This window comes from Ursus americanus, chromosome 30 (assembly GCF_024610735.1).
Source record: "Ursus americanus isolate L20-20 chromosome 30, mUrsAme1.1.p, whole genome shotgun sequence".
Taxonomy (NCBI): Eukaryota; Metazoa; Chordata; class Mammalia; order Carnivora; family Ursidae; genus Ursus; species Ursus americanus.
Window position 1 is genome coordinate 10,497,832 of NC_142156.1, and position 24,753 is coordinate 10,522,584.

The 24,753-nt window shown below is 46.7% G+C and overlaps 1 protein-coding gene across 1 annotated transcript in view; it reads right to left on the reverse strand.

The window, feature by feature from the left end:
* Nucleotides 1-24,753, reverse strand: part of CCDC60 (coiled-coil domain containing 60) — a 158,942-nt gene that overhangs the window by 24,498 nt on the left and 109,691 nt on the right. The window contains exons 6-8 of the mRNA XM_087857159.1: nt 17,842-17,946; nt 10,661-10,768; nt 344-434 (exon numbers count right to left, since the gene is read on the reverse strand). Coding sequence (XP_087713285.1) covers nt 344-434; nt 10,661-10,768; nt 17,842-17,946 — 304 coding nt within the window. The remainder of the gene's footprint in view (nt 1-343; nt 435-10,660; nt 10,769-17,841; nt 17,947-24,753) is intronic.

A 24,753-nucleotide genomic window follows, 5' to 3' on the forward strand; every position in this document is an offset into this window, starting at 1 on the left:
AGAGACTGAGCTTGAGAGAGAAATGACTGTTATTGATTAAAAACGTGGAGTGAGGTGAGGCCATTTCCGTCTGGTGACATCTTACTGAGCAGCTCCTCAGCCACCCCCCCCCTTCCCCACGAAGCGGTGTCCAGCCAGATGTCATTTCTCCCATAATCCCCAGATAACCGTTTTAATTAAAATTTACAAAAACCATCCAACAGCACGTGGTTCTGACTTCTCCTCACTCACTAGAGAACCAACTAGAAAAAAAAAATTCGCATCGGAGAAAAGACGGGCAGAAATGCCTCCGACCCAAGTTGGGGCCGGTAGCCCGACTGTAGCGTCGTGTGCTGATAGTTACCTTCGGCGCGTTGACGAACTGCTCCCACCTCTGTTGCACAAGCTTGTCCTTATTGATTTTTTTTACTGTGCTCTTGCTTCCACCTGGGTCCCTGAGTGAGAAACAGCTTCATGAGTTTTCCGTGCCCAGAGCCTCGGTTTACTACAAGTTCTTTTAGGAAATGCAATAAATAGATGATGGATGGAGGCTGTTCTCTGTAATTTTTTCCCCCCACCCCCTGTGTGGGTGAAGAAGTGAGAGGGGCCGTTCTCCGTAGCTGGGTCTTGTCAGTGAGAATTGAGGTTCGGAGAGACCGCTGCGTACAAGGTGGGGGTGAGGGAAATGGAATGTATTCGTACGCGTTCTGCATCTATTTGCCTTTTGGACGTGGGTCCTGTCTTAGACTCTGGGGCAGGTCTACGCCGGGGAATTACTCCTGGGAGTAAACTGAGAAGCATGCTCATTTCAGACTCTCTGCCAGCTCTGCTGTCTAACGATCCCGCCAGGACGGACACTGCCGAGTAACAGAGAGGATTCCTGGGTGGGACTGGGGAGGGCTTGGGGGGCAGGCTGCACGGTGGAAATCACGGGTTTGGCATGTACTGAGTAGAAATCTATACGATGCTGCATGCAAGAGGCTTTTGTGCATTCTCGCTGAATCCTCCCAATAAAACCTCGTGATATTGTCGTCCCATTTTACAGGTGAGAAAACACACTGGGCAGGGGTCAGGGACGGGGGGATTCAAGTCACTCACCCAGATACAGATTTATAGCGAAACTAATGACCCTCCCTTGAATGGGGTCCTTGGGGGCCCTGTACCTAATTTTCTGTTGTAATTTCATGTTCTTTTTCTTAAAGCACCTCCAGTTAATTAAACTTCAGGTATCCTAAAATCCTGGATCCTCGCCTCATGGGGTTGGGAACTTTCTCGGTAGAAGACTGAACCTCCAGCAGGTTTTGTTGGTGACATCCCTGTAAACCTTCATCTGAAGCCCGTGGAACCAGATGTGTTGCCCTGTTGGCATTTTGGGAAGGACATTTGCGTGTACTGTATGTTAACACAATCAGTCCCTCCACTGGGGTCGGGGGCAGTATCCTGTAACTGAACACGTTGATATATATGAATATTCACACTAGGTGGGATCAAGACTGTAAACAGCTGCAGGTCAAATTTTGCCACCAAATCAGTTTGGTTCATGTCAAGTTTTTTTTTTTTTAAAGATTTTATTTATTTATTTGACAGAGAGAGAGAGAGCCAGCAAGAGAGGGAACACAAGCAGGGGGAGTGGGAGAGGAAGAAGCAGGCTCCCAGCAGAGGAGCCCGATGTGGGGCTCGATCCCAGGACCCTGGGATCACACCCTGAGCCGAAGGCAGACGCTTAACGACTGAGCCACCCAGGCGCCCCTAGGTTCATGTCAAGTTTTGCTGCTAAATGAGTTACGGAAAAATTGAGTTTTCAGCGCCTTTTGGATTTTGGACTTAGGGCTCCAGGGCAGTGGATCTCTGTCGATAAGTGAGTGGGAAGGCTCAGTGTGTCCTCTTCCAACTCCCTCTACCTACTTACTGATAGGTGGACTGATTGAACCATCCATCCAGCCATTCCTTTCTTTATCTCCTTTTTCTCCGCAGAAAGGATTTGGGATGGCTGGGATCCTTAAAATCATTTGGCTGGCTGTCACTTAGCACAGAGCACCGACTTGAGGGAATGAGACGGCCAGACCAGACTCATGAGGGGAGCCATTGAGAGGGGTCTGGACTTATCAGGCGCTGCTGAGTGCTGGTGAGGGGATGGGAGGTGCTCAGATGTAGGGGGTAAACGGTGATCAAGCTCCGACTTGCCTGAGACCGGCTGCTCACGGCACAGGGCTCTAGGTAGCAGAATCAGAGGCTTTTGCCAGCCCAGATGTGGAGGGGGGTGTGCGCTCTGGGTTTGCTGAGCATCTGCCAGCCCACAGCCAGGACATGAGCAACGCACACAGGCGCCAAGGTGGAAATCGGGCTGGGGCGGGCAGGGTGAGAATGTGCCTCCAAGCTTTTTGTAAGACTTTATGTTTGATTACACAATAAAAAGCCCTCTGAATAATTAACAGTGAAGCTCATTGAACGTTGGTTCTCCCCCGAGTAATCAAATTAGGGAATATTTAAAATCCAGCCAGAGGAAGGAATAGTATAAAGCCCTATAAACAATATTTAAACTAGCGGGCGCTTTTGAAGTCTTGATTTAAGGCTCACCAACGGGAAGCTTTAGCAGTTCTGCTTTGGAGCATTTCTTTCAAGACCACAGGGCTTTTGGCTTCTTCCCTTTGCTAACGCAGCTCCTGCTGTGCCTCCAGCCTCCTCCTTGAAGTTCAAAAGCAACCCCCTTCCCCTTTTAAAATTAAATCGGTCCTGGCCAAGCTTTTAAAATCTTAAATATTCAAGCCTGATCAGGAAGATGGAGGTTTTCTGTTAACACTGACTTCCTAGATGACCCAAAATCCATTGCGACTTGAGGCAGCAGGTAAATGAGCTAAAAATACAGCGAGGCTCCCTGAGATCTTAGAAGTGCCCTGCATGCTTGCTCATGCAAAGGCCCTGATAAAGGGCCTGGTTAGACAGGATCGGTCTCACTGATGTTTCAGTCTAAGGAGCAAATACACCAAAAAGGAAGCTCAGGTAGGGGCAAGAAAAGAAAGAAAGCACCCGAGTTTCTTTGTCCACAAAGGGCTGAGTGCACACCTTGTCCGAGATGGACAGGGCAAGGGGACACTCCTCTCCAGGGCTTGGTGGGATAGTCGTTAGTTCTGCTTACCAAGTAGTCCCGGGTCTTTTGGGTCTTTCGGGCTCCTTGGCGTCAGGGGTAGCCCTGTGACTTGCTTTGTTTAAAAAATGCATGAATGAAAGTGATATGTGGCATTGAGGGTGGTGATTTGAAGGGCCAGCCCTCAAGGCAGTTTCCCTTCTCTGTGCTGTTGATGGTGGAAGCTTGTGTTGAGACAGAGGTCCTATCAGCCTGTGTCCTCGAGTGACTGTAATGAGCATAGCCCCGTGTTGATGACAGGTAGGGTAAGCAGGAGATGAACTTGGGTTGTGTTAAGCCGCTGAGATTTTTGGGTTGTTCATTACGACAGCTTAACTTAGTTTACCTAATAAATGTCCCTGACCCGCCATTTGTGTGACCTGAAGCGAGTCTCTCTGAGCAAGAGAACTGGGAGAGTAGTGTATATTGGTGGTGAACAGTGGGTTTAAGAATCAGGTGGCCTGGACGTTTGAGTCCTGTGCTGCCCTCCTGCTTCCTAGGTGCGTGTTTGTGTAAGCTACTTAGCCTCTCGGAGCCTCAGTGCTCTCATCTGTAAAATGGGGAGAATACTATTAGCTACGTCAGAGGCTTGGTGTGAGGATGGGATGGGGCTTGTTAAGGGTTTGGCTGGGTGCCTCGTATAGAGAGCTGAACACAGTTAAACTGTTAACAATGTGCTTTTGTCGACAGAGAGCTTAGGGTGGCTTTGAGGAGGGGCTGATGGTGGGGAACAAGGCAGTAGGACAGATCCGTCAGGGAAGAGTGGCTACGATTTTCAGACCACAATTTCCCCCCTGCCAAAGCTTTCGGCGGGGGTGGGTGGGATCCTAGTTGCTAGAAATCAAAGGACGAAAGCATTGAGCACCATCACATCTCATTTAACTGTCCCCACCAAGCACATTTTGTTCCTGGCAAGTCACTTGAAATATCTCTCCACAGTAGCAATCAGAGGCGTTTTCTCAAATACTTCCCTCTCTCTCTTTGCGAACCCTCATTTGGGGTAAAACACCTGCTTCTCAGAGTGGAAAGTCTGTTGGCTGGTTTAGAATGCATTCATGTGTCCATGACCGAGTTTGGAGGACAGAGGCAGCCGCTGGTGGTGCACCAGGGAGGGGACAGAGACCGGAGCTCCCAGGCTCTCCCAGGCGGGTTGCCTCCCTCGTGACCGGTGCTCTGATCATGCTGCCACGGTCCCCTGCTCCTGCAGAGGTGTCCTCTTGAGTAAAGCAGTGGAGGCAGGATGCAATTAAATCAGTGCAGAGAGGAGAGCAGGCAGAATCAGAGATTTCACTCAAATGTCACCTCCTGAGTGAGTCTTTCCCGGATGACCCAATTTAAAAGTCACTCCCCCACCTGCCACTGTCACATCACCCCATCAATTTCTTCATGACGCTTGATGCTACCTCAAAGCATCTTGATTACTGCATGTTTATTATCTGCTGCTCTCCCCACGTCCCCTAGAACAGAAGCTCCAGAGAATAGGGATGTTGTCTGTTCCCTTCACTGCTGTATCCCCAGTAGTGCCTGAAAAAAGCAGGTTTGAGGGAAACGAGCATTTTCAGGGTGGGGGTGGGGGTGCATGTGACAGAGGGAAAAAAACATATAATAATTGCTATTTTGCGTGTTGTTTGGAATGATGCTGCATTTTTCCCCCACAAGACTGACAATCTGGCAAATTAAAGTTCTTATAGGAATCGGTTAAATGTGGTGGTAAGCGCCACAGTCATTGAAAGGGGTTTCGATGTGGAGACTTGGTTCCCATATATTGAGTTAAATACCAAAGCCATAAGTACAGAGTGGCTTCTTCTTTCTTCTTCTTCTTCTCCTTCTTCTTCTTCTTCTTCTTCTTCTTCTTCTTCTTCTTTTTTTCTTTTTAAAGAAAATCATATATGCACATATCATATTATCTTGGTAAGTTGCGGTCCCTTTTGTATCCTGGGGTCCCCTGGCAAATAGTACTTTGTGAAGAGTTACTCTTCTCGTTTTTGGACATCACATTGTACCCTAAAATTAATTGAAGACTTTTGGGCTTTCGCTGGGGACAGAGGAAACCATCATTTCGTGGTTAAGCACAATATGCTTTGCAGCCGGGCTACCTGAATTCCAATTCTGACTTAGCTTTTATGACTTACGCAATTTTGAGCGAGTTATTTAAGTTTTCTGTGCCTCGGGTTCCTGTTCCGTTAGAATGAGGCTCCACTGAAGTAATATACTCAGAGCTGTGCTTGACATGGGAGACACCCATAGGCCAGCTATTCTCATCACCACACCGATTTAGGTGCCCGTGTCCTATTTGAAACGTCAGTGTGGTTGCCGTTTAGCCATCTGTGTTTTTCTAAAGCAACAGCAGGTTCTTTGTGCCCGGGCGGCCCGGCCCTTGAGTGTCTGGACTCCCTTCATAAAAGTCAGGATTATACCCACCTGGACTCCCTGATTAAGAGTGGGTGTGGTGATGTCTGTCTGGAACAGCCCTAGGCGATAGGACATAGATGATTGTGCTGCACAGGGAACAACTCCTCCCACCTTCGCCCCCTGGTGTATGCTGTGCCTTGCCTGGAAGGTAAATCAAGAGCTCTCTACTCCCCTCCCAGCCAGGGGTCTGCCTGGTTCTCTCCCATGGGAACTAGGGAAGATGGCAGCGGCATGGGCTGGGGGTGAGTGGAATTGGGGAGGAGAGGTGCCTGCTTACACCTCATCTTGTCTGCTTCTCTTGTCATTCATTTCTAGTCATTCCTTGGAAAGTTAATCTCTTAAAAAAAATACCAATATAAGTTCATAACCCCTTATCCAATTCCAAAATCCAGAGGGTGTTGAAAACCAGAAAAATTTTAATAACTGATTTGGCAGCAAAACATGACCTGAACTGATGGGAGGCTGCCAATGACCTTGATTTATTTTTATTAGGCACTTAGTGTAAATAGTCATTCTTTTTTTTTTTTTTTTTCCTGCAGAAATACTGTGTTGGATGGTAGTCTGCTGCCCCAGTCCCCTTTAGGGGTATGATGTTTTCTATGGCGTATGCCCCATATTTCCTTTCTAAAATGCCAAAAAAGAAAAAAAGAAAAAAAACAATTCTGAGACTCAGGTGCTCCCAAAGGTTTGGATAAAGACTTGGGTACCTTTAAATATAAAACAAGTCTCACTTTGCTGAAACAGAGGCTTGCATCTCTCAGAGAAGGGTAATTAGCACCCTTGTTATTGAAAGCTCAGTTTCCGCTCTTGTGGACCCGATCTTGTCCATTGAAATAAACTCTCCCTGCTAGCCATGGGATTAATGAGGAGGCTGGGAAATGATAATGTGTTTGAATTGCCACATGATGAATTGGGGAAGGCCTTTCTCCCCGCCCCCCTCAAATCAGGCACAGACTCTGATGAAACTCATGATGACATCCTAAAATCTGGCATCTCTCCATTCACCCAACCACCCACCAGTTCTAGCTAAATATGGGATATTTCCTGCAGTTAACAAAGATCATCTTCTGCTTGGAGCACGCTAGCTGCCAGTTAGTAAAATTTTGCTGCCTGTAGAAAGCCCGTGTTGAGCTATTGAACCACCCCCACTTTCTTGCTATAAAATCCATAAGGGGGCGGGGTTGGGTCTGCAGCCATCATCATGCCTAATAGAAGAGAACCCTCTGGGATCTACAGGCCCCCGATGATGGATGTTTCCTTTTGGAAAATGCGTGGTGGGTGTCGGGGCTCAGGGTTTGTGTTTCAGATGCTTGGCTAGCAGGAGATGCTGGCTGCTTGGTGGTGGAAACTCAGAAAAGCACAGTCAGGAGAACTGGAAGTTTGGTTATTTCTCTGTTGGGGTGTCATCCGTGGATTGTTTATCTTTGCTGCCTGATTTTGGTTGACCTGGCTTAGCTTTTTTCCTGTCTGTCTGCATGTTTGTTCATTCTCCTGGTGAACATGGATCTCATCTGTTGGTAAAACTCTGCTCAGACGTTTGTTTGTTTCCTCGCCTTAAGTCTCAATGGCATTGATAATCGTAGAGCCAACTGGTCTTTGCAGTGGGGATTTTAATCTTGGATAGTTATCGTTCGGTGAGCCCCCACAGTGCTCTCAGTCCCTGGGCTGAATGCTCGATGTTCTTTATCTTCTTGATGCTCACAATAACTTCTGAGGCAGGGGCCCATTTGATGGATGGAGAAACAGAGGCCCAGAGATGTTAAGTGACCAAGGTCACCTAGTTAGCAAGTGGTGGAGCCTGGACTCATCCAGGTCCATCTGATGCTAAAACCCGTTCTCTTACTCACTCTCAGTTCCTCTGGGCTTTAAAAAATGCATTTGAAGATTTAGAGACATTTGAATTACGATGTCAGGATGGAACATCATAAACAGGCATTAAAGACAAGACATCCTTCTCCTTCCTCGCTAACTAAAAAGATGTTTTTTGGCACTTTCTAGGAAACCTAAGCCCCTGCCCAGCCCCCACCTTCAGATTTATATATTAAAAAAAAAAAAATCAATCCCCAGAAATGGTGTGCTGGAGTTGGCTTACGCTGGCTCACAAGAACTAACCTTGTGCATCTGTCCCCAGCGCCAGGTTCAGTGGCATCGTGTTGGCAAGCCTCAAATCAGCCATGGCTGGATCATGTCCCCCGGGGAAACTGGCATTCTTATATACATCATGGCTTTTCCTTCTTGGAGAACTGTTCTGTTTATTAAATATTTACTAGCATACCACCAAACTAAAATCATCATCAGGAGCAAATGGTTCACTAGAAAAAACAAGCCCCAACAAAGACTCTGACTTCCCGTGGGAATCTTTCCGGGTGCATATTTCTGTCAGGCCGTGGTTCTGGTTCATGTTCTGCTCCGATAGAGCTGGATGTCCGTGGATGCCTGATGAAGTTCTGTGCTGGCAAAAAAAGGTAGAATACCCACTATTCCCAGGGTGACCACTGTGTCTTTAATTTATTTATTTATTTATTCTTTTTTTTTTTTTTTTTTTAACACAGATAACAATCTTTGGTCACATTCTGGGCACATTTCTAAAACCAAGCGTGAGAAATAAAGATTCTTCTTTTTATCTTCTCGATCCAAATCCTACATTATATTCTTGCCTCAGCTTGGGAGAATGGATGCCCAGATTTTGGAGGGCAAAAGTGTTGCTGCTGGTAGCTCGAGGAAGATGAAATGTTATTAGAAGTCCACTGGCTGAGGGACTTTTTTCTTAGAATCTAAGCAATCAACTGTGAAAAAAATTAGATGTTGCCTTGACCCAGAAATTCCATTTCTCAGAATCTAGCCAACAGAAATATTTTCCACTGGGTACAAAATGTATGTACAAGGATGTTCCATGCAGTACTACTTGAAAAGGCAAACATTTGAGAACAACCTTAGTGTCCCCCAGTAGAGAAATGGTTATCTGAATTATGGTCCAGCCCTACCATAGACCATGGATAACCATTTCTTTAGGAGGGTTGGTATTCTGTTAAATGATGGTGGAAACTGTCAAATGAATGTAGAAACTTTGTACGTACCATCATGGAAAGATGTCCATAAGGTATTTTATTTTATTTTTAAAGATTTATTTATTTATTTGAGAGAGAGAGAGAGCAAGAGTGAGTGAATGGGAGGAAGGGTAGCAGGAGAGAGACAATCTTAAGCAGACTCCCCATTGAGTGTGGAGCCCTATGTGGGGCTCAATCTTACAACCCTGAGATCATGACCTGAGCCAAAATCAAGAGTTGGACCCTTAACTGACTGAGACACCCAGGTGCCCCTATAAGATATTTTAAAGGGAGAAAAGTAAGGGGCGCCTGGGTGGCGCAGTCATTAAGCGTCTGCCTTCGGCTCAGGGCGTGATCCTGGCGATCTGGGATCGAGTCCCGCATCAGGCTCCTCCTCTGGGAGCCTGCTTCTTCCTCTCCCACTCCCCCGGCTGTGTTCCCTCTCTCGCTGGCTGTCTCTCTGTCACATAAATAAATAAAATCTAAAAAAAATAAATAAATAAAATAAATAAATAAAGGGAGAAAAGTAGAAAAATGTACAGAACAATATTCAGAGTATGATCCCAATTCTGTTAAAAAAAAAGGGGGGGGTATATCTATACATATTTGTAAGGGGAAGGCATTAGATCTGGAAGGAGGAGGGTCATACCTCAGACCTTTAAAAGGGGCTTCCTGTAGGAAGAACAAATAATGTGTGGGAAATGTCTGAAGGCTGTGGTTTTCAAACAAATTCTGTGAACCAGAGTTATTTTGGAAATAGCTGGGGTGCCTTGGTGGGGATGGGAGAGCGTTGGAGGGGCCCTAGGTCCCCCAGGCCTTCCAACTTCCTGCTTTGTGTAGAAGCTACATTTTAACAAATTTGTTTTACATTATTGGGGTTTCCATTAAAAAAAAAAAAAAGGATTTCTGCTGCTTAAAAAAAATAAAGGTTATAAACCAGAGCACCAAGGGAAACTACAGTTCTCACTTCATCCCAAACCCAAACATGGAATTAGTTGGAGTTACTAGACTATCAATAGATGAGTGATTTATACTTCTGATTGCATTAGATGTTAGTTTATCTGGGCTGTGGTGCAAGGGATGAATTAGAGCAGGGGTAGGGTGGGGGTTGGGAGGTGTGTGGTAAACACCCTCAGGAGGAAGGAATTAATTAAGCTTTGGGAAGAGAAGGAAGACTGAATTCACCTGGCAGGTGGGAAGGGCTGTGAGAAAGAGGCCATATCAGTTTATTGGGTGGGAGTGGGGAGGTTCCCTCTTACGGGGGAAGGGGAACTATTTTACTTCACTCAGCGTGGGATTTTCACATAGCAAATCCAGTTCCTCAGGTCAGGGTCCCTTCCCTTTAGCACGTTCTTGGAGACAGCATGACCCTCCATGAAGAACCAAGACCTTACATGCCTGCCCGTTCCTCGTTCCGCCCTTGTATGGGCAATGCAGCTCCTGCAACAGTAGCCTCAGGGCTTTTGCATGAACCCTCTCCTCGGGTGAGGACACACCTAACACTTTCTTGGCCTAGACATGTGCTAGAGCTTCGGCTGCTCCAGGGACCTGAGCACTGAGTATTCCCCTGGGTCCAAGTGGAGAACTAGCCACCGATATATGTTCATACAAACCAACCAACCTTGGGAGAAAGAAGAAAAGCAAGAACAAAGTGAAAGGGAAGAGGACAAGCAAGTGGGAGGAGGAAAAGGAATTTGAGCAAATAAGGAATAGCGTTGGGGAGATGCGGTCCAAGGAGGGAGCTGGGGAGAAACCTCACTGGGCACCCAGCAGCGTGCTGGTCTACCTGGCCATTCCCTGTGGTGTCAACACTCCCATCGTGGCTAGTTGATTCCAAGCATCCAATGTGATGTCAGTGAATGTGGAGCTGGGGAGAGTTGCTGGGAGGAGCTGCACGCCGTTGGCTCTCATGAGCCTCTATGAACTGTGTGCCCTGGCTCTGAGCTCACCCCTGTCTGGATCCCACAGAGCACATCGGGGAACTCCTAAAGCAACCCACCCACCAAAAATAGCAGAAGGAGGGGAAGAATAGATAAGGGGCCCTCCCCTACAGCACAGTTGGTTGCTAGTTACAGTGGGTTGAAGGGCGGAGACCTACTTTGGATTCCAGCAGGTGATCACGGGATTCATGGTGTGGTAGGTGTGGTCAATAGTCAGGGCCTCCAGAAGCCAGTGGAGGGCACAGAGCTGGCGGAAGAGGGGCTCCCTGCAAAGACAGAGGTGGGAGGGGGGAACACAGTGAGATCCTGTTGGAACTACGTCCTTTACAATAATGGCCACATAGAGAGCTGTGCTGGCTTGCACTTTGAGAGCTGTTGCCATGCTCCAGGCATGGTATTTCCCATTCCTCATCTCATCGAGCCTTTGCAGTGCGCCCATGAGGTACTCATGGGCCGATGTTACAGATGAGGAATCTGAGGCTCAGGGGAGTGAAGGAACTTGTGCCAGGTTGCTGACCTAGCAGGTGGCAGAGCCATGATTTGACATGAGATGACCCTATGCCAGTCATGTGGATGGGTTTGCATGTTGGAAGGGAGAAACAATGGAGGGGCCCCCCAGCTAGAGGTCTTGACAAAGGCAAAATGAGTGGGTTGAAGGACATTCATATCTTACAGGTATCCACATGTTCATCTGATAAAATTACAATAAATACACTAAGAGTGTCAAAGAAGGCTGGGCACACAGGAAACTGGATTTACTGTAATCTTCCTCCTCCCCCCAGACTAACAGTTGGACCCATTGTTTTAAATTTATAGGTCCTTTGCCTGAAAATGTAGCTGGATGTTGAAGAAAACCGCATTGAACATATTATTTGAAAATGTAACTAAAACACTGTATAAAAGCATATCTATCCTGTATTTTCTGATTTTGGGTGGCATCTTGTATTACAGCGAGCCAGGCATTGAGTAGGGCACCTTACACACTTTATTCTCCCAGCAGCCTGCGGAGGTATGAATCATTGTCCACATTTTAAAGAAGAGGAAACTAAGGCTTGGAGAGAGACAGTCACTTTGCAGTAGGTCACACAGCTTGTTGGTGACAGAGGTGGGATCCGAATATCTCATTCAATGCTCCCAACAACCCTATAGGGAGGGTGCTGTTATTCTGCCCTCTTTGCAGGCGAGGAACTTAGGGGAAGTTGCTCCAGGACACCCCCCGCCCCCCAAGGACTGGTACGGATCTAAGCACTGTCTGTTTAACTCCAGAGACTCTAATTTCTTGGGCCCCAGCTCTGTCCAAGGTGCTGACGAAGCTGATGCAGTGGTCACCCGGGGCTTGGGGTCAAGAGAGGGTTAACCTGCTGCCTGCATTTTTCCTGGAAACAAGGTGGAGTCCTGACCGGCCACCCCCTCCCTGCATGATCTCTCCTCTTACACTAATGGGTGAGATGCCTCCATTATGAACCTGTGTAATTGCTCTTCTCTGAAGTTGATCTTGATCAATAATCCCCAGGGTTCGTGGGCTTGATGTGCAGAGGGACAGGAAGGGATCCACCCTCTCTGCTTCCAGGAAGGCCCCACTCCAGAAGGTGGGGCCCAAGTATGGAGCTGACCCAGGGTTTTCCCGGTGAATCCCCTGAGAGGCGTCCCTTTCTCTCAGCTTGAAGGGGAGCTTCCTCCACTATCCCACCTCTCACTCCCTGCAGGGTGGCTGTGCCCATTGGGTCTTAGGAAAACCAGGGTCATCGGCTCTCTCTTTCTTCTGCTCTGGAGCCCTTCCTTCCTCCTTTCCTTCTATACATTATTTACTAACACCTACTATTCCCTCATTTCTAATTTAAAGGTACTGCAAGCCTATAGCCCTTCCGGTTCTGGTCTGTCTTCCTCCTTAGCAGCACCTTGGTCCTTACAGGTGCATTTCAGCAGCTCTGAGCACTGGACCATGTCCAGCATTTCGCCAAGAGCAACAGCTAGCTGTGCCATGTGCCTGGCACCCCACATTGCCCTCACCATAACCCACAACATGGCAAAAGGCCCAGGGAGATGTCTCCTCTTCTGTTTCACCATAGAGTGCCCCTGCCGGCCTGGGCTTTGGGTCGTGTAGGGTGGAGACTGGGAGGAAGGGATAAGCAAAGGGGGTTAACTGGTCCATTGTGGGGTCTGCTTAGTCATGGTGGGGGTGGGGATGTGGGGCATGTGAGCATCAGATTCATTTCTGCAGGTGACAAGCACAGGCATAAACCTGACTCTATTCCTCCCTTGCTTAAAATCTTCAAACTCTCTACACCATCTCTTTTGGGCTAAATTGTGTCTCCCTCAAAATTCATATGTTGAAGTCCTAACCCCTCAGGACCTCAGATGAACCCATATTTGGAGATAAGGGCTTTGAAGTGCTGATTATATTAAAATGAGGTCCTAGCTCTGGTCTGACTGGTATTCCTAGGAGAAGAGGAAATTTGGACACACAGAGAGACACCAGTGATGCACAAGCTGGAAGGAAAGACCATGTGAGGATATATATTCCTCTTCCTCCTCCTTCTCTGCCTCTCAGCTCAGATGTCATCTCTACCAGGAAGCCTTCCTTGATTTCTCCAGGTCTGGGTTAGGCTCTCTTCCAGTGTCCTAAAGCATCTCATCTTTATAGTATTTTCCTTTGCCCCTGCATTCCGAGTCCCTGCTGTGTTGTAACTACCTGTTTACTTGTCTGTCTAGCCCACGAGCCTGCAAGCTACAGAGTCTTGTCCGCTGCAGGTTACTGCCGGGCACAGAGTAGGCTCAGTATATTACTGGCTCCTGAATGGAAGGTGGTGGTAGTGAACTGGTTCAAATCTCACATTTTCTGGAGCTCATAACTTGGGCAAAATTCTCATTTGCAGAACCACTGGGATAATGAGGAGTAGTAACAACAACAACAGCATAATAATAGTAAACAGTTCCCATTGGAACACTTACGTTGTGCCAGTAGACTCTGTGTTAAGTGCTCTACATCTGCTTACTAAGGTCATCCCTATGAAGAAGGTACTATTAGTATCCCTATTTTGCAGATAAGAAAACTGAGGCTGGGTAACTTATCCAGATTCAAAAAAGCAAGCAAATGGCAGAGCTTGAATCTTAGCCCAGGCAGTCTGGCTTCTGAATCTGTGCTTTATCTATGATGTTGATTTTGTCTCATGTTACCAGGGAGAGCCCTCCCTTGTCATGAGAACAGGGTTTTGTCCAATGGGTCTGGGCTTTATTCTCTATTTATAAGAAGGGCCTCACAAAAACCTGCACAAGGTATTTCTATAGAGCAGCTTTATTCATAATCGCCAAAACTTGGAAATAACCAAGATGTCCTTTAGTAGGTGGAGGGATACATAATCTGTGGCACATATACCCAGACAATAGAATATTCAGTGCGAACAAGAAATGAGCTCTCAAGCCATGAAAGGACATGGAGGAACCCGAAATGCGTATTGCTAAGTGAAAGAAGCCAGTCTGAAAAGGTGATGTAGTGCGTGATTCCACCTGGACGATATTCTTGAAAAGACAAAACTAAGGAGACGGTAAAAAGATCAGTGGTTGCTGAGGGCGGTGCGGGGAGGGAGGGATGAACACAGAGGGTTTTTAGGGCGTGAGGATACTCTATGTGGCACTATGATGGTGGGTACATGTCATTATACGTCTGTCCAAACCAACAGAATGCACAACTCCGAGTGAGTCCCAGTGTAAACTGTGGACTTCGGCTGATGATGCCGTCACTGTAGGTTCATCGGTTGTAACCACCGCACCCCTCTGGTGGGGGATGTTGAGTAATGGGGGAGACTGAGCATGGATGGGGCAGGGATTATAATGGGAATCTCTCTTTCTTCTACATGCTTTTGCTCTGAACCTAAGACTGCTCTTAAAAAAAAAAAAAGAAAAGTCTTAATGAGAAAGGAAAGTGCCTCAAACCTTACAATAGTTCATCTAATGTGCTGTAAAATAAACTGGAAAAAAAAAGAAAAGGAAGGAAGGAAGAAAAGAAGGAAGAAGGAAAGAAAAGGAAGAAGAGAAAAGAGAAAGAAAGAAAAGAAAGAAATAAAGCTCGGAAACATGCTCGATCGAAATCAGTACTTTCTCATAATGATTGTATGTCAGGTTTTGGATTTTACCGAATTAAAAGAGAGGGCATTTATTTTCCTAAGTGCGGGGCATGATAGATGACACCGAACAGGAGTGCACAAAGCCTGCTTCTAAAACCCTTGCGTTCAGAACTCCAGGTGAGCACACCTGAATAGCCCACTCTTTTGAAACTGCCATACCAGCCAGAATATGAGTGGGCGAAAACATCCCTGAGAAGAAAACGTTCTGTGCTTTTACCAAGAGAAATCAGAAAATGCCTACAAAGCCATTTCAAGCACCCCATGCCAACTGCCAGGGACAGCCCTGGACAGGTTGCGGGCACTGCTCCTGCTGTTGTGTTGCTCATGGAAGGCCTTGAGGGGCAGGCCGTCATCTCAGAGAGGAAAGGAGAAGCTGTTTCTCATTTCTAGAGACCATTCCCCCCACCTTTTTATAGATAAAGATCAAGTCTCCTTTGACATGATTGAATTGATCCCCATGCAGTCAATTCAGAATCTTTAGCCAGTTTGGGGATCAGTTACCTTGGAGTGAAGGGACTGACCAGGCTCTGATCCACATCAGCTGATGTGACAGCTGAGAATTTGAGAACTGATCAGGCATGTCCTGCCCTGATGCCTTTTGGTAGACTGCTTACAAAAATGTCCCTCCCTGCATCCGTACACTTTGCAATGTGACTTTGCATCTTCCCCATCAAGAGGTGGAATCTTTCCCCATTCCTTGTATCTGGGCTGGCTTGATGCTTTGGCCAGTAGAATGTGGTGGAAGCGTCGTTGTGTCCATTCTGAGCCTAAGCCTCAAGAGGCTTTGGTGCTCAGCCTCCTGTTCTTGGAACCCTTCCTGACTGTCCGGGCTAGCCTGCTGCATGATGAGAAACATGTGGCCCAGTCACTCTTGTCACCCTAGCAACCAGTCAACCCACAGACCTGGGAGTGATGCCACCCTAGATGGCCGGCCTCGTGCATACCCATCATCTGGGCACACATACAGGTACAAACCCAGCCAGGGTTAGCCAAGTCAACCCAGACCCGCAGAACCTCACAGCTGACCTGTAGACTTGTGAGCAAAAAAAAAAAATGGTTATTGTTTTAAGCAACTCCATTTTGAGGTATTCAGAAGTACAGCAATAAATGTCTGATACACTCACCAGATGCAGCCAGAGACTTTTAACAGCGAAGGAGAAGAAAGGGCAGTGTTAGCAAACTAGAGCCAGTGGGGGCTACAGTCTTTGCAAATAAAACTTTATTGGAATACAGCCACATCCATTCATTGCAGCTTTCATGGCAAAGTAAAGTAGCTGCAAGAGAGACCATCTGGTCTGCAAAGTCTGAAATATTTATTGTCTGTGCCTTTAGGAAGAAGTCTGCTGACACCTGGTCTAGGCTATAATAGAAACCAACAGCAACCACTGTGGTCGTCGTCATCATCATCATCATCCTGGCCTATCTAACAAATCTGGTGTAAAGATCTGATTTAGGAGTGAGGGGGTCAGAATTCCTATTGTAAGAATTTTGGCAGGTGCTGCCCCTCTCTGGACTTCAGTTTCCTTATCCTGCTGGCATTGAAGGAAGATGAGTTAGAAACCCTCCAATTACTTCCAAGGTTGATTTAAGCCTCAACTTGTTCAGACCAAATGAATCAAGGGTGGGGCCCAGGAATATGCATTTTCCAGGCATCATCCCCCCATTGTGTCCTTGGAGGATTCACATGCAAGTGAAAGCTTAAAGAACCACTGATCTACCCCATTTGGTTTCAGAAGCTTTGTCCACAGGAGAGACAGGCAGGAGGGCAAGTGTTTCCAACAGACATGATGAGAAATTGCAAAGCCTAGTTTTGCAAGGAGATGTTTTAAGAACATCAAGTTTAGGTTGCCAGTTGGAACGTCCCTGAACAAATGAATCGGATTTCTTGATGGAGAGATCAAGCGATCTCTTATCAAGAATCCAATCATAATGTCCAAGGGAAGTACGAGGAGAGTGGGGAGTGGGCTCATCAAAAGCTGGAATATTAGGGAGGGATGATGATGCGTTGTTTTAGTCTTCAAGTACATGAGACTTGGCTCTCTAAATATATCATGAGCTCCTCAAAGGCTTTGGGATATACTTTCTGTGTAGTGCGTGGTGACAAGCATTTGGGCTGTGAAGTCCAACAGATTTGGCTTAAATCCCCAGCACAGCAACACGCCGAGCCCCGTGACCTTGGGCAGAGGAGCACACCTCTCTGATTGCTGCTTTCTCATCTGCAGAGGGGGGTAATAATACACCTATATAATGGGGCTGCTGAGAGAACTGAATGAGCTATGACTACGGAGAAGTCAGTAATGCCATTATTACTGTGCACACCGTAGGGACCTAATAAGTGTTTGACAGATCAGCAGACAGAGAAGTCTACAATCCATTGCACCATTTTCATTGCCCTAAAGCAGTTGGTCTTAACATGGGGTGGGGGGAAGAGGGTGGGCATGATTTTGCCCCCAGGGGCCATTTGTCAACACCTGGAGACATTTTTGGTTGTCACAACTCAGGGGTGGGGAGCTACTGGCATCTAGCGGGTAGAGGCCAGGGATGCTTCCAAACACCTTACAATACACAGGACAGTCCTTCACAACAAGAAATTTATTCATCCCCGAAAGTCGATAGTGTCAAGGTTGAGAAACCCTGCCCTCAAGTCAAAAGCTTTTGTCTTTGTGCCTGAAATCTTCCAGTCGAAAAGTGCTAACTAGCACAGAAGAAAATATTAGGTTTGGAATTCTTTGAATAGACACAAGAAGAACAAGATGTCAAGGTTTTAGAAAGCCAGAGTGTTCTTTGGAGGGTTGATTAGCCCCTGTTACACCATGCAATGATGAGTTCGTGCCTAGGGTCAGGAGGCAACAGGTGCTTCTCTGGGAAATAGCTCTTTGAGTTCTGGGGAAGACGTCCCCTGAGCCCGGGCTGAGACATTGTTGCACACGCTCAGGGAGGGCTGCAGACGGATTTTATCAGGCTTTGCAAACTATTTGACATTAGAGTGTCTGTCTGGCTTGGTAAGGAACGGAATGACTCAGTCCCAGCTGATTTGCCACTTAGCTCTAAAGCACCGTGTCTGCTTTCTGTTATTTTTATACGCCTAACAGCGTTGCTAGCTCCAGGCTCTGTGTCCCTTTCAGGAGGACAAAGGAACAGCTCAACAGTTCCCAATGCATTGTCTTCATTTGATAAGCTGGGAAGGCAGGCGAGCCAGAGGAGGGACTACTTACACGTGAGCCTCAGGTAGCGAGGGCGAGATGATGGAGTTGTGCATGGGGGCGATCTGGTGAATTAATCCAGAGCCCATCTTCTTAACCTTCTCCTCATCGTATGTACTGGAGGAGAAGAGAGAGGCAGAGTGAGCAAGGAGCAGCAGTTTTTTTTTTTAATTTTATATATTTATTTGAGAGAGAGAAAGAGAGAGCGCATGCACGCGAGCCAGGGGAGGAGCAGAAGGAGAGGGAGAAGCAGACTCCCTGCTGAGCAGGGGGCCGGATGCTGCAGGGCTCCATCCCAGGACCCTGGGATCATGACGAGCCGAAGGCAGATGCTTACTGACTGAGCCACACAGGTGCCCAAGATGCAGCAGTTTTAAACACCTTCGTCTCTTGCCAGGGTTTATTTGGCAGATATGATTGCGCACCTACTGTGTGCCAGACAATAGTTCTGGCTCAAGGGATGAGGCTTCTAGATGCAGCCAATGACCAGATCATATTAAAACCCTTGCTCTCATGGAATGCTTATTCTGGTGGAGGAACAAAGACAATTAACAAGAGAAATAGGGAAATGCTGTGGTATATTAACAAAGATTAGGGGTGGGGTATGTTTTCTGAAAGGGCCAAATATTTATGACTTTGTCGGACATGAAAGGGCCAAATATTTATGACTTTGTCGGACAAGCAGTCAGTGTCCCAACTACTTAGTAGAATGAAAGCAGCCATGGTCACACGGAAACAATCTGTAAATGTCAGTGTTCCAATAAAACTTTATTTATAAAACCAGCCTAGGGACTGGATGTGGCCCATGGGCTGGAGTTTGCTAACCCTGCTGTACTGAATAGCGAGACATGCTCCGGGGAATAAAAACAGTTCAGAAGGGCTGGGAGGGCTGAAAGTTGCAATTTTATATAGGGTGATGAGGGGCAGTGTCTCTGAGAAGGTGACATTTGATAAAAAATAACCGCAGAGCATAAGGGAGTGAGGCATTCAGATGTCTTGGGGCAGTGCATTCTGGATAGAGGGGACAGCAGGTGCAAATGTCCTGAGGTGGGGCTGTGTTTCAGAGACAGCAGGGAGGTGAGGGGGAGGAGGCGAGGGAGAGAACAGGCTTTGCAGACTACCGCAGAGACTTGGGCCTTTTCTCTATATGAGAGTAAAGTATTTTGAGCGGAGAGAGGACACATCTGACTTGCATTCAGAAAAGACCCTTCTGGCTGCTGTTTTGTAAATGGTCTGTGGTGGGGGTGGAGGGCAAGGACAGAGGCAAGGAGACCTAGTAGGGATATTGCAATAATTCCAGCCTGAGAGAGGAAGGCGGCTTCAGCCTGGCCATGGGGTCCTGGCCATGGGAACAGTCAAAAGTAGAAATGAAGGTATGAGACACAGCCAAGGAACTGCTTGGAGTCTGTGCCTCCTGTTTCCGGTCTTTTCCTTGAAAAGCCTTCATCTAGCTCTGCAGACTGCTGACTAATTGGTTGGCCAAATCAGCCACGAAATGTGGGGATCTTAAACTTTAGAAGTGGGCACAGCATGCCCCCAAAGATCAGCCACAACCAGTCATACCTCCACAGCCACCAGGGAGGCTGCTGTGGGAAACCAGAGCCCCGTGCTCTGCCCCATAGAGAATATGGAAGCTTCCTCCCAAGCCAGAGACCATCTGGGAAAGGGGTGGAATGGGCTTGTTTAGAGAAGGGAGACAGCCCAGACAGGCAGTTCATCTTTGAAACCCCTGGATGTTGACTCAAGAAAGACTGTTTCAAAATGAAAGAGTCAGTTACATTTAATACCATATTAAAAAAATTTTTTTTTCTCCACCATCATGGAGCAGGTCATTTCAGTTATAGGAAATAGTTTCTTCTTTTTTTTCTTTCTAGCATGCCTGAGTCGTAGGGTGTATATATATATATTTTTGCCCATGACCAAATCTAGCCCGTAGACACTTTTTAAGAGGCCTACTGTGTGTGTAATTGGATCGATCATATTTTAAAGTTGGGAGATTTCACATAAACATGGAGAAGTTCGGGCTCTGAACACTTGAAAACAGTTGCCACTCTGGGCCCATGTTCTGGCTGGCTAGAGTCAGGCAGGGCCCATGACCAAGGTCGCTGCCCACTTTACATGTGGTAGGGGCTTCTCGGCGGGGTGCCCGAGACTCGAGCACCCCTGGCTTCTCACTCCTCAGCCTTATTACGTCCTGCTACGTGCGAATTCCCGCAGGGCTTTTTAGTTTCTGAGCCTCAGTCTAAGTACTTTCATTGATTGAATCATTGACAGTTTCCCTGGTTCATTCATTTCTACCTGGATTTATTGAACATCTCTGTGCCGGAGGCCGTGGACACAGCAACGAATGAGACAGACCCAGCCTGTCCTCTCTGAAGCTTAGAGTCTAGGGGCAGAAATGGGCATAACCAAACACGCAGTTGTGATGAGGCTGAGTGGAAGAGTGTATGGTTGATAGCACAAAATGGGGAGTTTGGCTGAAATGGAGCCAGGGAATACTTCTTGGAGGAAGTTGTGGCAGTTTAGAACCACATGCCCCAAGTTCTTTGACTGTCTTCCAAGGGAGAGATGGTCATATGTACCCTTCCCCTGGAATCTTGGTTTTGTGAGTGGCTGAGCTATTAGTACGTGTCGATCAAAAGAAATTGGTGTGATGCCCGTTTCTGGGCCGAGGCTCCAGGAACTGGCAGCTTCTCCTTCTCATGTCTCGATGCTCCCTGTTAGCACCCAGCCATGGCCATGCTGTGAGGAAGCTGGCAGCTCGTGAAGAAGCTCAGAGGGAGAAGAGCCACAGCTGCTAGGTCTCAGCCCTGGCTGAGCTCACATGCTGACAGCCAGCTCCAAGTGGCCCCCCATGTGGATGCGCCATGTTGGAAATGGACCCTTCCAGCTGCCCCGGCTAGTAGTGCTAGAGACAGTCCTTCCCCGTTTGCCCAGCTCAAGTTGCAGATTTGTGAGCGACATAAATGTGTGTTGTCTTGAGTTCTGAAGTTTTGAAGTGGTGGTTCACAGCAGCAGTAACTGGAACAAACATTGAGCTAAAATCTGAGGATTGAATGGGAATTAAGTAGGTGAATGGGATGGAGAAAAGCCCTCCAGCGGGGGGGTATATCATGAGTGCAAAAGTAGGGAAATGTGTGTGGCTGGGGCGGAGGGAGAAAGAGAGGACTAGCCCATCCAGAGTCTTGTGGCCCCTGCTCGGACTTGGGTCTTTTTCCGGTGAGGAATGGCAGCCATTGAGGGTTTTAAGCTGAAAGCATTTTATGTCTTGAGAAGATCACTCTGGTTTTGTGTGGGGAATGAGGCCGAGGGGGGACACACATTAGGAATTTACCTTCCTCCTGAGAATTTGAGGACAGTCCTGGGGTCACAGAGTTAACTGAAACATAGGACCAGAATCTAGGTCCCCGGATTTCCATTTCCACAAGCTCATTATTCAACCCTAGAGCTGAGGGAGCCACAAGCAAATACATGGGCTTGCCCAGTTGTACTGGGCCAACCGTGTCCCCCGGTGGTTTAGATTACATAGAAATTAACCCAACTGTTCCAGTCCTTGATCTCTAGTTTTCTGTCCTCCCTTCAACCACCATAACAAGACAAATTCTACCCCTTGTTTTTTTTCACCTTTTCAGCTAAATCTGCAACTGAAAAACGAGGTCATTGAGCACAGTGGGAAAGACTGCTAGCAGGCAGAAATCTTTTGGGACATGCTTGATTTTCTTTTTTCCTTTGCCTACTTTGTCAGACTTAGAACTTTTGTCTGAAAGATCTTATCCTATGGTCTTGGGTCCAGCTGGGGTGTGGACGTGGGAGGGTGGAATAATCCCTCTTGCTTTTATAATGCGCAAGATCAAATACCTTGTTAAAAAAGTACTTTAAATGAACACTTGTCTTTTTGATACTTCTGTGATTGGAAGTATATTTATAGCATGCGGCTCTTAGATGAGAGATGCTTTCGAGCCTGCCTGGAAATGAAGATTTTTAGCCATAAATCTGAGGATTTTAGGTAATTGAGGCCCAGAGAGATCAAATTCACCTTATTGCATAATGATAGCTAATAGTTATTGAGGGCTTCTCGCCTAGTATGTCAGACTCTGAGCTAAGCATTGTTTCATTGGATCCTCATAACAAACCTGGGGGTTCGGTACCATTCGCGTGGGTGAAGGAGGCTCAGAGAGGTACAGTGACTGGCCCAAAGTGAAACAGTTGTATGGGGGAAGTAAGGACTCGAACCCAAGTCCTGTGCTCTTGACCACCACTCTGTACTGGTATGGAGAATCTCCCATTGCTATTTTATAAACCCTGCCTCCCCACCTGCATTTGGTGGCTATGCAGCAGTCATGGCCTCCACTTTTATTTTATTTTATTTTGTTTTATTTTATTTTATTTTATTTATTTTTTTTAATGATTTTTTATTATATTTTGTTAGTCACCATACAGTACATCCCCAGTTTCCGATGTAAGGCTCGATGATTCATTAGTTGTGTATAACACCCAGTGCACCATGCAATACGTGCCCTCCTTACTACCCATCACCAGCCTATCCCATTCCCCCACCCCCCTCCCCTCTGAGGCCCTCAGTTTGTTTCTCATAGTCCATAATCTCTCATGTTTCATTCCCCCTTCTGATTACCCCCCCTTCTTTATCCCTTTCTTCCCCTACCGATCGTCCTAGTTCTTATGTTCCATAGATGAGAGAAATCATATGATAGTTGTCTTTCTCTGCTTGACTTATTTCACTTAGCATTATCTCCTCCAGTGCCGTCCATGTTGTAGCAAATGTTGAGAACTCGTTCTTTCTGATAGCTGAGTAATATTCCATTGTATATATGGACCACAACTTCTTAATCCAATCATCTGTTGAAGGGCATCTTGGCTCCTTCCACGATTTAGCTATTGTGGACATTGCTGCTATGAACATTGGGGTGCATATGGCCCTTCTCTTCACTACGTCTGTATCTTTGGGGTAAACACCCAGTAGTGCAATGGCTGGATCATAGGGTAGCTCAATTTTTAACTTTTTAAGGGACCTCCACACTGTTTTCCAGAGTGGCTGTACCAACTTGCATTCCCACCAACAATGTAGGAGGGATCCCCTTTCTCCACATCCTCTCCAGCAATTGTTGTTTCTTGCCTTGTCTATTTTTGCCATTCTAACTGGCGTAAGGTGGTATCTCAGTGTGGTTTTGATTTGAATTTCCTTGATGGCTAATGATTTTGAACATTTTTTCATGTATCTGTTAGCCATTTGTATGTCTTCATTGGAAAAGTGTCTGTTCATATCTTCTGCCCATTTTTTGATCTGTTTATTTGTTTCTCCTGTATTGAGTTTGAGAAGTTCTTTGTAGATCTTGGATACCAGTCCTTTATCTGTAGTGTCATTTGCAAATATATTCTCCCATTCCGTGGGCTGCCTCTTAGTTTTTCTGACTGTTTCCTTGGCTGTGCAGAAACTTTTAATCTTGATGAAGTCCCATAAGTTCATTTTATCTTTTGTTTCTCTTGCCTTTGGGGATGTGTCATGAAAAAGGTTGCTTTGGCCGATGTCGTAGAGGTTGCTGCCTATGTTCTCCTCTAGAATTTTGGTGGATTCCTGTCTCACATCGAGGTCTTTCATCCATTTGGAGTTTATTTTTGTGTATGGTGTGAGATAGTGGTCAAGTTTCATTCTTTTGCATGTAGCTGTCCAATTTTCCCAGCACCATTTATTGAAGAGACTGTCTTTTTCCACTTTTATTTTAATAGCCAGACTTGTGCAGCTCCTAGAATCCACCAGGTAAGACACAAGGAGACCAGCGTCTACAAGAAGGACGATCTCATGCATGTTTAAGCTTATTAAACTTTAAATAAACCATGTCTTGCACTCTGAAACATGGATGGGAGAAGAGAGAATCGTGTTCTATGACCATGGATTAAAACCCCATCCAAACAAGGGAGATGTGGCAACAGAACTAGTGAAAAAGTTGTAGGAGAATCTTTAACAGAGGCCTCTCCCCCTTCCCCAGCGCCTGTTCGTTTGCCCATTAATCTGAGCACAGCTCCTGCAAGGAAGAGCCCCGAGTTCATTCCTTTTCTTTGTGTCGGGGAAAGCCAGCCAGCTGGCTGGTGTCACTAGGAGTACCAGGCTCTAAGCCCCAGCAGGCTCAGGCAAGGCAGACTTTGCACTAAGCTCTTGGAAGCCTCATGGAAAGAGTAAGAACCATCTCACTCAACACGTGGCCTTCTCTCTATCATGTGCCTCTGTCCCATGAGCAGACTTCACTGGTGGCCCATTGAGGGGCTGGATGCACGTGACTCAGGTCATGACTTGCCTGTTTTCTTTTCAGTCTGAAAATAATGGTTCCAAAAGATGACACCATCAATGCCCTCCTCTTTCACCTCTGTCCTTCCTAACCAGAAATGCTGGCCACAGGAATTTCTGCTGGGCTGATACTGATGGGTCTAACTACATCTCTTTCTATTCAGCATTAAAGATCCTACTCAAAAGTCACACTTCTGGGGATTCTATCCAGACTCTCTTTTTGCCCCCTACCCTTGATGGGCTTTAGTGAAATAATAGAAACAGTATCTACTGTTCTCTGCCCCTGGCTTCTGGCACAGAGCTCCTCAAACCCTTGTAGTCTCCGAAGTGGTAATAGTACTAGGAACGTCTTTTGTTCTAATATTTGGTCTTAGACTCTGGTTCTTGACACAGAACTCCTAAATCCTTTAGCATTTCCTGCGTGGTAGGAAGGTCTTTTGCTCTAAGGAGGCAGCGGTTGTGTGGGCTCCTGGATAGCTTCAGGATAGGTGCTGGTCACCACACCGTCTTTAGAAGCCTGGAACTTTCAGCCCCAGTTGTCATCCTGCAGGAAAGGGGAGAGGGGCCGGCGATTGAGTTAATGATAGATCATGTCTATATGGTGAAGCTGCCATAAAAATCCC